Here is a 12569-nt window from a genome sequence, read left to right on the forward strand (position 1 = left end):
TCGGTAGAGGTAATGACACACCAGGTGCGTCGTATACTACTTATTGGTTATAAGGTAATGACACACCTGGTGCGTCATATCCTATTTACTGGTTATGAGGTAATGACACACCAGGTGCGTCATATCCTACTTATTGGTTATGAGGTAATGACACATCAGGTGCGTCATATACTACTTATTGGTTATAAGGTAATGACTCACCTGGTGCGTCGTAGCCTACTTACTCGGTATGAGGTAATGACACATCAGGTGCGTCGTATACTACCTATTGGTTATAACGTAATGACTCACCTGGTGCGTCATGTCCTACTTACTCGGTATGAGCTAATGACACACCAGATGCGTCGTATACTACTTATTGGTTATAAGGTTATGACTCACCCGGTGCCTCATATCCTACTTATTGGTTATAAGGTAATGACTCACCTGGTGCGTCATATCCTACTTACTCGGTATGAGCTAATGACACACCAGATGCGTCGTATACTACTTATTGGTTATAAGGTAATGACTCACCTGGTGCGTCATATCCTACTTACTGGTTATGAGGTAATGACACACCAGGTGCGTCATACACTACTTACTGGTTACATTCTGGTGCATAATTAATATGCTACAGTACATATACTATAATAGTATTATAGTATGTATAGTATTACTGTAGTAGTTAATACATGTCTGATGATAAATGTAATTAAGTGAATTAGTATATCACTATAGTAAAGTGTAGTATAGTAAACCTTGATTGATATATCTAGCATGTGTACTATAATACTACATAACATTATAGTAATCAATATATGCTCTATGGTAGTCGTACTCGACTACTGACTATATGAAAACAAAAATGGAGTACATCATGACGTACATATTAGTATTTATTACTTCTGTACAGAGTATAGTAATCGTCATATGAAATATATCACATGTGTTTAACTAGTATACTAAAGTAACATATGCAAGTACCATACGTGAATCACCCTGTATATCTCTGTATTATAAATATCTGAATCATAGATTGTTTTATGTATTATATATTATATCTCTGTATTATATATATCTGTTCTGATCTTCCCTAAAACAACCAAAATATCGTAGTACGTCCAATAAATATTAAACCAGTAAAATAAAGGCGTTAATGTGCAAACAGTTTTAATCCAACTTCCGTCTAAGCTCTGACTTATCAGATTCCGTGCATCTCGAAGCAAAAACGTATTATTAATAAAAAGCTTCCAATTGGTCACGATATGTCTACAATTTATGACTGTTTGAAAATAGTTGCCATCTCTACATACGATACCGTTCTCAATTAAATTAAGTAAACAGCATAACGAGAAGTATTTCTGGACATTAAGAAGTTGAATGATTAAACAATCTCGCTATATTCGGTATACGTGTGATTAATTTTTAAACGTTATTCTCGCTATAAACCCTTTCTCGTTATAAAGCCTCTTTCCTCTGATCGTTTTATAAATGTCACCCGGTAAACGTTGATGAAGCTTAATATAAAATTGTCCGAAAAATCTGAAATTCTAATCAGGGAACGCAAAAGTCTAATTTATCTTAATATGCAAAGTGCACGTCGTGAGCGTCGTGTGCGAAGGTAAATGAAGAAACCGAGCGAACAAACGATTCGCAGAGTTAAATGGAAGACTAGATTGGAGTTCATGGTTCTGGGATATATCGCTGGCACTTTCGTTTAACCTTGCTACGTTTAAGCTCACAACATTCTATTTGTCTTGGTATTCCATTGACAAAGTACTTTGATACATTAAGTAATACGTGATGGTCAGGTTATGGTAGGTTAGGCTTAATTTAAGTTAGGTTAGGTTAGCTATCAGTTGGTCAAACTTAGTTACATTACTGTAGAATTTGGATTAGAGTAAATTATGGTAAGTTAGACAAGTGTAATCTTGATAAGTATAACCTTGATTTTGGTTGGATTTAGGTTAGGTTTAGATTAGAAGGTTAGGTTGGATTTAGGTTAGCTACCAGTTCACCAGACTTAGCCACATTACTGTAGAATTTGGATTAGAGTGAATTATGGTAAGTTAGACAAGTGTAATCTTGATAAGTATAACTTTGATTTTGGTTGGATTTAGGTTAGGTTTAGATTAGGAGGTTAGGTTGGATTTAGGTTAGTTACCAGTTCACCAGATTTAGCCACATTACTGTAGAATTTGGATTAGAGTAAATTATGGTAAGTTAGACAAGTGTAATCTTGATAAGTATAACCTTGATTTTGGTTGGATTTAGGTTAGGTTTAGATTAAAAGGTTAAGTTGGATTTAGATTAGCTTTCAGGTGACTAGATTTAGCCACATTACTATAGACTTTGGATTAGGTTAAATCAAGGTAAGTTTAACAAGTATAATCTTGATAAGTATAACCTTCATAAGTATCACCTTGATAAGTATAACCTTGATAAGTGTAATCTTGATAAGTGTAACCTTGATTAGTGTAACCTTGATAAGTATAACCTTGATAACTATAAACTCGATAAGTTAAAAGTGAACTTCAGTTAGGTAGCATTGCTACATGTGGACCTAAAGTTAGCTAAACTAGAAACCTAAAGTGGTCAAAATAATCACATTGCTAAGAAATATCCTTTGTATGAGGTCAAACAGTTGAATTGTTACATTCAGTCAAATAGTTCAGTTTTATCTCTAAACTACTAATATTATTTTAGTATCAGGTCAAGTGAAATTAGGCTAAGTTAAGTGTACACATAGGCTGAGCCAGATTCAAGTGTACACATTCATCAAGAGTTAGCTATATCTTCATTTATGACTAAGTTAGGCTAAGTCTCAGTTAAGAGTACACATGGGTTGAGCCAGATTCAAGTGTACACATTCATCAAGAGTTAGCTATATATTCATTTATAGCTAGAGTTAGGCTAGGTTTCAGTTAAGTGTCCACATATGTTAAGCCAGATTCAAGTGTACACATTCATCAAGAGTCAGCTGTATCTTCATTTATAACTAGAGTTAGGCTAGGTTTCAATTAAGTGTCCACATAGTCTGAGCCAGATTCAAATGCACACATTCATCAAGAGTTAGGTATATATTCATTTATGGCTAGAGTTAGGCTAGTTCTCAGTTAAGTATCCACATATGTTAAGCCAGATTCAAGTGTACACATTCATCAAGAGTCAGCTGTATCTTCATTTATAGCTAGAGTTAGGCTAGGTTTCAGTTAAGTGTACACATAGTCTGAGCCAGATTCAAGAATAAACACTCATCAAGTGTTAGCTTTATATTCATTTATGACTAAGTTGGGTTAGGTCTCACTTGATGAGACCCACTGTGGTTAGATTAGTTCTGAATGGCCATTCAGCTGATACAAATGAATATGATTGAAGGAACAGAATTGTTATCATCCATCTATCAATTCTATAAAAATTGACCACATACCCCATCACACACCCTTCAAACCACCTAACCAAAGTACTGCCATAACAGAAAAATGATTACTCGACGTTTGTAAGTACCAACCCTAACAGTACCCATTCACAAGCACTCATACCAAAACCAGCAACCGAAACACTTACTACTACTGAAACTACCAATGCTGAAAAGTGATGGCACTTTCATCCAAATGCTTATAAAAAACCTTGCTATCGCAGAAGAAAAATCAACCCTATCGTCTCACTAACCTACTTGAGGGATGTACACGTGGTCCACAGGGGCAGCAACCGCTACTCGAACGTTTCCTTCTACGTGCACACCAGTCCTGACCCATCCTCCGTCAGCAACCCTTTCGATTTCACCCCTTCGTGCAATCTATCCAACTTTCTGGATCACGGAACTCCAATGGCTGTTCGGTACAGCTATCTTTCCATTTCCGGAGTACGTATGCTGAACACATTTTCAGTCGAACACACTTACACAGCTTCCGCAATAGTACCCTTAGAAACTACCCTTCTCAATGTTCAAATTTAATATTATTTCCTTAAAAATTCTGCTTTTTACTGGCGGCTTATTCAAGTTAATTTTCATTATTTTTTATTCAAGTTAATTTTTATTTTTTTTATTGAAGTTAATTTTTGCTTCAGGACTTAGGCTTTTATTGTTGAATTTTTTACACCTTTTTTGGAACACATGAATAGAAGTTTGAGTCTTTAGCTTAATTAGGAGTTTTTTAAGCCGGCTTTTAAAATTATTTTTAGAGTTTAAATTATTTGTGTTAGGTCGTTTATATTTGTCCTTATTTTGGGGAGATTGTTAGGTTAGGTGTACAATTTTCTCAAAATTCTATAGTCTTATCTTTTTGTCAGTTTGAGAAAATCACAGTTTTGACTATTAGACCATTGTTTCCCAAATTTTTACTTTTAGAACATGTCACCTTATTTTCTCACAAATTTCCAGTGTTCAATTTTTCTTTTCTAACTTTATTCTTATGCAAGGACTCTCTTCCCTTTCCCCAATTTCCTGCATTTCGCCAAAGTAAATTCATCTCACCATTTTTCCTCAATTTCTTAAATCTCAACTTCCCAAGTCCAAACTTCCTGTTTCCAGCGCATCAAACTAAATTTCTCCATATTGATCACCATCAGATTCAAACTTTTGCCATTACTCCGCTCTACATTCCCTTTTCTCTGCAAAATGCATTTCACAATTTCTTTAAAAAATTACACAGTTCACACCCTACATTCACGTAACTGAGATTCACCATTCATTTATACTGATTTTGTGACATTGACAGAACTAACATTATTATATTTAATATCTTCAAACATTCATAATTATTGTCTTTTACATAGCAAACTTTCAATCGACGAATATAAACATACACTTGAATACATTCGATGAATCAATAGTTTATTTACCACTTCCATCAGAGAGTTTCATAATTAAATGTTCATTTCATTGCACAGAATTTTTCAGAAAATGTCTCCATTTGAAGTACGGTTTATAAACTGTATCATCACATTGTAAACATTCATGTTTAACAGTGTTCGAAAGACAACATAATTTCACAATGAAAGTCCAGGTGAAACACTGTCTCCAAAAATTTGCAGGACCTCACCGGTTCCCAAGAGTACCCATAACCACCCAAAAGCAGAGAACTCGCACAGCATCACATGACGGTGTTCCAAAAACACAACACCTTGAGTCCCCAGTTACACCCACAAAACCACCCCCACCCGTGTCAATCGCACGTGGACACTTTTCAACCCTCAATGGCGCAACGAACTTTGGAGCTCACGTGACCCAACGGTGTCCATAATCCTTCGAATGCTCTTCGCCCGAGAATGGAAGATACCGCGACTGACAGAACGTAAACTTCTTCAGGGATATTCTCCCAGGGTGAAAGAGAGAGGAGATGAGGGTGCAGCCACGTTGGAGAAACGCGAGCGGATGAAGAGAGGCTCTATCGACGCCAGCGCCTCCTTCGGCGCCGAAAACGACGACGGCTACCCAGGGAGGGGTAGCATCCGAGAAGGCCAACGGGATGGATTTTCCACGATTGTAAACGTGTTTTTTTTTCCAGAGATCTGGAGGAAAGGCGATCAAGACGGTTCCAGGGAAAATAGATGATTCAGTTGCCGGGGTTGAATTTCAGATAGCAACTGGGAATTGATTTTCTCGGGGACGATGGGTGGATGCTTTCTGACAGACAATACAAACCTTATTTCTGAATCTCGTTTAGGAGATTTTTCTGATGAGGATGAAGTTACAAATGAATGGAAGTCTAATGCGTTGGCTAAGTAAGCTCATAGTATTACGCACTTCGAAATGAAAGTACAGTGAAAACAAAGGAATAAAAAGGGGGAATTTATTCCAGCCATAATTTTAAAGTTAGTTTAATTTTTGAAGTCAGTCGAATTTGAAGATTTCATCCTTCAACGTCTACCTATGGTTGAATGTCTATCACCCCTCTACAAAAAACTGCTACTACGCTTACCTACTACAACTGTTACTCCGAACTACACAAACATCAATTACTACGGAGAACATGATTCGAATAAACTGTTCTAAATGTTTCGATTCCATTAAAGAAAAGGCTCCTTGCAGTACACGTTAATTTACTTCCCCTATAATTCCTCGTTCCGCGAGATTTACCGCGCAACTGAGTTACCGGAGAAACAAAGTTAACGTAGAACGTTATAGGAAGCCCGGACGGGAGAACAATACGGTGCTCGAAAATAGAAGGTGCTCGGTGATTTCCACGCAACTCATGTTTCTTCTCGTTACCTGCGAAAAAAGTGTTTAACGAAATTCTGCTGGGTAAACTTTACGACTGACGTAGTTTCGATCGTGTATTCGCGGGTTATTTTCTGAAGTGGTGCATACAGCGAGGTTTCCGTAGGGAAAATGTGGAAGGATTCCGGTAGTTGAGAGCGGTAATGTCTCGTTTGCGGGGGGTTCTGGGGTCTCTAGGTACCGCGACGACAAACATGGGGTGTGTGACACGAGGAGATTCTTGGGTCCCTAAGGAACGAGACACTAGAATTTCTGATGTCAAGGGCTGTGTTCAAGGGTTTCTAAGAAAGGTGGAGATGGATGTTGAGAAGGGACGTGGTGAATGGGGTCTTTAAATAAAGGTTCCTAGGAGATAAGTCCCTAGAGGGTGGAGTTGCCAGAATGAATCTTGTAAAAGCTATCTTAGGAAAAATAGTGTCTCTAAGTGTACTTCAGTTTCTAGGTAAATCAGTGGAAACTGTAAAATCCTTATAGAATGTGATGGAAGGTCTAGGGTCCCTGGAGAATGTGCAGGAAAATGTGGAGTTCTTAGAGAATGTGGAGGTCCTTGAATTTTGTGGAATATGAAGGTTAAGTTCATAGGGAATGTGGAGGTCGTTGAGTCACTAGAGAAGGGGACTTCTTGTGTAGCTACTCGTTAAGTAGCTAGGGAATGTGGAGGTCTTCAAGTTACTGGAGAACGTGGAGGTCCTATAGAGTCCCTAGGGAATGTGGAGGTCCTTGAGGTTTTGTGGAAAATGAAAATCAAGTTCATAGGGAATGTGAAGGTCGTTGAGTCACTAGAGAACGTGGAGGTCCTTGAGTAGCTAGGAAATGTGGAAGTCTTCAAGTTACTGGAGAATGTGAAGGTCCTATAGAGTCCCTGGGGAATGTGGAGGTCCTTGAGATCTTGTGAAATATGAAGGTTAAGTTCCTAGGGAATGTGGAGATCTTTGAGTCACTAGAGAAGGGGACTTCTTGTGTAGCTACTCCTTGAGTAGCTAGGGAATGTGGAGGTCTTCAAGTTATTAGAGAACGTGGAGGTCCTATAGAGTCCTTAGGAAATGTGGAGATCCTATAGAGTCCCTAGAGAACGTGGAGGTCCTATACAGTCCCTAGAGAATGTGAAGGTCCTCGAGATCTTGTGGTATATGAAAGTGAAGTCCCTAGGGAATGCTGAAGTCCTCAAGTCCTAGAGAACGTGGACGTCCTTGACTCCCTAGGAAATGTGGAGGTCTTCAAGTTATTAGAGATCGTGGTGGTCCTATAGAGTCCCTAGGAAATGTGGAGGTCCTATAAAGTCCCTAGGAAATGTGGTGGTCCTTCAAATCTTGTGGAACATGGAGGTCAAGCCTCTAAGTAATGTGGAAGTCCTCAAGTCTCTAGAGAACGTGGAGGTCCTTCAGTCCCTGGGGAATATGAAGGTTCCCCAGTCCCTAAGTAATCTAGAAGTCCTTGACTACCTAAGGATTGTGGAGATTCTCGACTACCCTAGGAAATGTAGAGGTCCTTGAGTCCGTAAGGAAATGAATATCCTGAAGTTTCTAGGAAATGTGGAAGTCCTCAGGATCCTAGGGAATGTGGAAGTCCTCTAGTTCTTAGAGTACATGAACCTTCAAATTCCAAGCTATGTGGAGGAACTCGAATACCTAGGGAATATGATCCTCAAATTCTCTAAGACATGTAACCAAAGTAATAACAAACCCAGAGAATATAATGCAAATAGGAAAGTCCCCAGGGAAATGCTACAAAATCTAAACTCTCCCACTGAAATTATTTCCACTTAAAGCACAATAACTGTAACAGCCTGTACGATAATGATCCCCAGCATGTTAGCAAAAGGAAATAGTTTAATATCCGTGTAGCAAACATCATTCATGGTAATAGGCGTTAAATACACGTTTGCTAGCGTACTCTGGAAACCACGTGCTCGACGACACACCCACGATGCTCAAAATCAATGGAAAGCTGGGTGGGTGCAGCGACGGTGTCGTGACCCCATCTGTCCCACGATTTTCTCTTTTCTACTACGGAGTTGTGGAAAACGGGGAGGGAGCTGAAATAATACTTGAAAAATAAACTACTGTGCGAGTTTATCGCTGTAGTAGGTCGTTCATCTTTCCCTTCCCTCTATATATTTTACATATTGAAATATTTTACCGATTGCCACCATTTTGAATTGTAAGTTGCTAAAATTTTACTTTACAAATTTTACGAGTATTGTTATATATATTGTTACAATTATTGTTATACAAATTGTTGAAATTTTACTTTACAAATTGTTACAATTATTGTTATACAAATTGTTGATATTTTACTTCATAAATTGTTACAGTTCTTATTATATAAATTGTTGAAATTTTAGTTTACAAATTGTTACAATTATTATTATGCAAATTGCTGAAATTTTAATTCATAAATTGTTACAGTTATTATTATATAAATTGTTAAAATTTTACTTTACAAATTGTTACAATTATTATTATGCAAATTGCTGAAATTTTAATTCATAAATTGTTACAGTTATTATTATATAAATTGTTGAAATTTTACTTTACAAATTGTTACAATTATTGTTATACAAATTGCTGAAATTTTACTTCACAAATTGTTACAGTTATTATTATATAAATTGTTGAAATTTTACTTTAGAAATTGTTAGAATTATTGTTACACAAATTGTTAAAATTTTACTTCACAAATTGTTACAGTTATTATTATATAAATTGTTGAAATTTTACTTCACTAATTGTTACAATTATTATTATGCAAATTGCTGAAATTTTAATTCATAAATTGTTACAGTTATTATTATATAAATTGTTGACATTTTACTTTACAAATTGTTACAATTATTGTTATATAAATTGCTGCAATTTTACTTTACAAATTGTTACAGTTATTATTATATAAATTGTTGAAATTTTACTCTACAAATTGTTACAATTATTGTTATACAAATTACTGAAATTTTACTTCATAAATTGTTACAGTTATTATTATATAAATTGTTGAAATTTTACTTTACAAATTGTTACAATTATTGTTACACAAATTCTTAAAATTTTACTTCATAAATTGTTACAGTTATTATTAAATAAATTGTTGAAATTTTACTTTACAAATTGTTACAATTATTGTTACACAAATTCTTAAAATTTTACTTCATAAATTGTTACAGTTATTATTAAATAAATTGTTGAAATTTTACTTTACAAATTGTTACAATTACTATTACACAAATTGTTGAAATTTTACTTTACAAATTATCTTGCAAAATTAATGAATACAGGAAGGATTGAGAAGTTCATAGATGCCTGATAACGAACGAAGAACAACGAAACGAGGAAGGACAGGTACGGCAAGATTTCGTCCTGCAGATAGCAAGAAAACCATGACCCTTCGCAAGGAGCACGAAGTCATGGTTATAAACACCGTGGACAGAGAAGTTAGTAGGTTACCTACCGTCTACGTCAACGATTTCCTTGCAATATTGAGCCTACACACGCCAACTGTTAACATCGTGTGAAAGAGAGGATTCAAGAAAAAGTTAAAGGTTAACACTTTTGTTTCGGAATAACCTTCGAATAAATCCCGTTACATCCATAAACATTTGCTGACATTTTGTGAATCGTAACCTTCCTCATTTCTGCATGAAACAAATAATTTCGTTGATTAATAGGTTAGAAAATGTATCCTCAATTTTGAAAGTTCCGTTGCTTTTAAACGAATGCATTATCAGGATAATATCCCTTAACAATCCGATGTACATTAAGCGCGAAAGAGGGGGATGAAAGAGAAGAAAAATGGCTCAGAACGAAGCTATCGAATCGACAATTTATCTCCAGTTATTTCCATTACGTTAGATCCCCCTGAGGGACATCGATCGAATCTACATTTTTCGCTCGCTTCTCTTACGGCACTCGAACAGAGCTTTTTAACCTCGAGAAACATCTTGTCACTCGCGAAAGAGGCCGGTGATGTCCCTGAAACAGGAAACACCGAGCTACGTCGATCCAGGTCGTATCGTGCACAGGCAATCGTCTGATGGGATCTTGTAAAGAAGAACTCAAAGATGTCTACTAAAAACCGGAGAAATATTTTCTCAAATATACGAGGCACTATATTTACGAAAAATTTAGTCACGTTCCGAATTAATGGAATGTGGAAAAACGTGCAGACGTTTGGACTTCGTGATGTATCTTTTAGGGAGTTCTGAAGATATATTTCAGACAACTTTATTTGATCACTTTAAGGTATTCCTTTAGATCTATGAGATACTAGAGAATTTTGTATCAGTGACACATTTAATAGTAAAAATTTAATAGTTTAATTTGAAACTGGTGAATTGAAAACAAATTTTAAACTTAGTAATTTTACTAAGATAGAGAACTAAGTAATGTTACTAAGATAATGAATGAACCTGTAGAATTATGTAGAAAAATATTTAGAGTTACAAAATGTTGCTAAAATATCAGTACATGGTCGTTCAATACATGGCCTCCACTTCGATGCCTTCGAAGCGAATAAACTCTCGGAGCTTTTCAGTAAAAAATGAAGATGAAGCGTTTTTAGTGACACAGAAACGAGGGAAGATTCATCTCGTCCTGGTTATTGATTCCCGGCTGAAACCACAGTGCTGCCACCGGCGCTTCTAGCGCGCAACTACTCTCCATCTCACTGTCGGTGAAGCAGATGTCGATAAAATAGGGATCATTGTATCAACTGTCGATAAAACAGTTCTCTTCTTATTTCGCCGTTATTAGTATCAAAGTTTCCCGTTGGCGCTATGATACACAGATTCGATTAAATTTTTTCATGAATTACAAGTTGAGCTTGTAAAATATTTACTGTTGAAATATTGACACTTGAGATGATTTTTAAAATGAAATGTGCAAGCTTGTTGAAATTTTTCTTGCCAATAAAATGAGTCTCTGAAAAGTTTTTACACAAAACCTACTATGGGAAGCAAATAAATTCTTCAAAAACGTATAAAAGACTCTGAAGCACACAAAATATAGTTCTATCTAAGAATTGTTAAATTTACTGAAGTTTAAACTAGCTATCTGTAATTTTACATGAAATAGTGAATAGATGTAATGAGTTTGTTGCTCATCGAAATAATAAGCTGAAATTCAGATGGGGCATCAAGAGGAAAGTATAAATCCAGTTAACAGAGAAACTAGAAACTGATATCTCGGATCCGATCATCGAGTTAGGTTTCTAGCACGATCTCCCGCTCTCGGCAAACAAGACCTAATCGAATTATCGCTGAAACAACCGGTTATATTTCCTGTCACGATGCTCGTGTGTACACTGGAAACGTGTTTACGCGAGGAATTATCATCATTGTGTAAGTGAGACGGAAATGGCGAAGCATCTGCTTGTCGAAACAGCGGATACTCGTACAGAAAACATTATCACGGAAACTGATACGAACTTAGCATATTTATGCAAATACACGTTGCAACATATTTTGGTAAAATATATACAAAATGTTATTCTCTGCTTACAATATTTTCGAAGAAAGGACAGCAAAAATTTTATAGTAAATACAAGCTAATTATAGTTAAATCTCGAAGCTTGTTAAAAAATAATTTTCTGAGCAAATATTTGTAACTATTTTAGTGAAGAATGAAGTACACTTATTTTCTTAAATAATGACGAATAATTAAAATTCGATTTTTAATAAAAATAAATAGATGTCTCGAAGGTCTTATCGATACCAAAGATGCACAGAGATTTTTGAATTTCCGTGAAATTGAGCAGGCAAGTGATCGAGCACATTTTGCAGCGCAGTTGAGATTTCGATCATCTGAGTTGTTTTTACTAATTGAAGAGTCGCTACTCTGTCTACTCGAGTTAATTAGCACGGAAGAGTTTAATCGCTTTCAACCCTTGATTAAAGAAGGGTACTAATCCTTGATCGAAGGGTGGAAGGTTCAGTGATTGGAGGATTTGGAGTTTGAAATATTATATTAGGTAAAGAAGAAAATTGCGAAGGTCCGCAAAAACGGTTCCGATAAAACTAACTTTTTAGCTAAAATTTTTTTATATAAAATTTCAATTAACAGTCAAACGTTAATTAACCTCCAGCATTTCATCTGTTTTTTGACAGTTTAGACGTTGCTCAATGCAAAATTAGATGAGGTCCAGCGCACAGTGTGCTCTGTTATTATTGGATACACTAGGTAAGCAGAAATTTACGGGTAATTGGAATTTTGGAGCTTATTCAGTCAACATGAAATGAATGGTAATTGTTCCCGACGTAGAGCACGCCGTTCAACCTGTTTTGACAACGCCTGTGTCTCTTGCTGAATTTCACGGAGAATTTTAAATTAAAACTGCGGGCTTTTTTGTTGTTTGATGTACATTCTAATTTTTC

At 36.0% G+C, this 12569-nt stretch overlaps 1 protein-coding gene across 15 annotated transcripts in view; it reads right to left on the bottom strand.

Moving 5' to 3' along the window:
- Positions 1-12569, bottom strand: part of dnc (phosphodiesterase dunce) — a 437944-nt gene that overhangs the window by 118927 nt on the left and 306448 nt on the right. Inside the window, exon 1 of one of the 15 annotated variants that reach the window (XM_076540898.1) lies at positions 3655-3755. The exons of the other annotated variants lie outside the window; for them this stretch is intronic. Within the exon in view, the coding sequence (XP_076397013.1) occupies positions 3655-3740 (86 nt within the window). The 5' untranslated portion in view covers positions 3741-3755. Of the gene's footprint in view, positions 1-3654; positions 3756-12569 lie in introns of those variants that run through there. 15 annotated transcript variants of the gene reach the window in all.

This window comes from Megachile rotundata, chromosome 16, assembly GCF_050947335.1.
Source record: "Megachile rotundata isolate GNS110a chromosome 16, iyMegRotu1, whole genome shotgun sequence".
Classification (NCBI taxonomy): domain Eukaryota; kingdom Metazoa; phylum Arthropoda; class Insecta; order Hymenoptera; family Megachilidae; genus Megachile; species Megachile rotundata.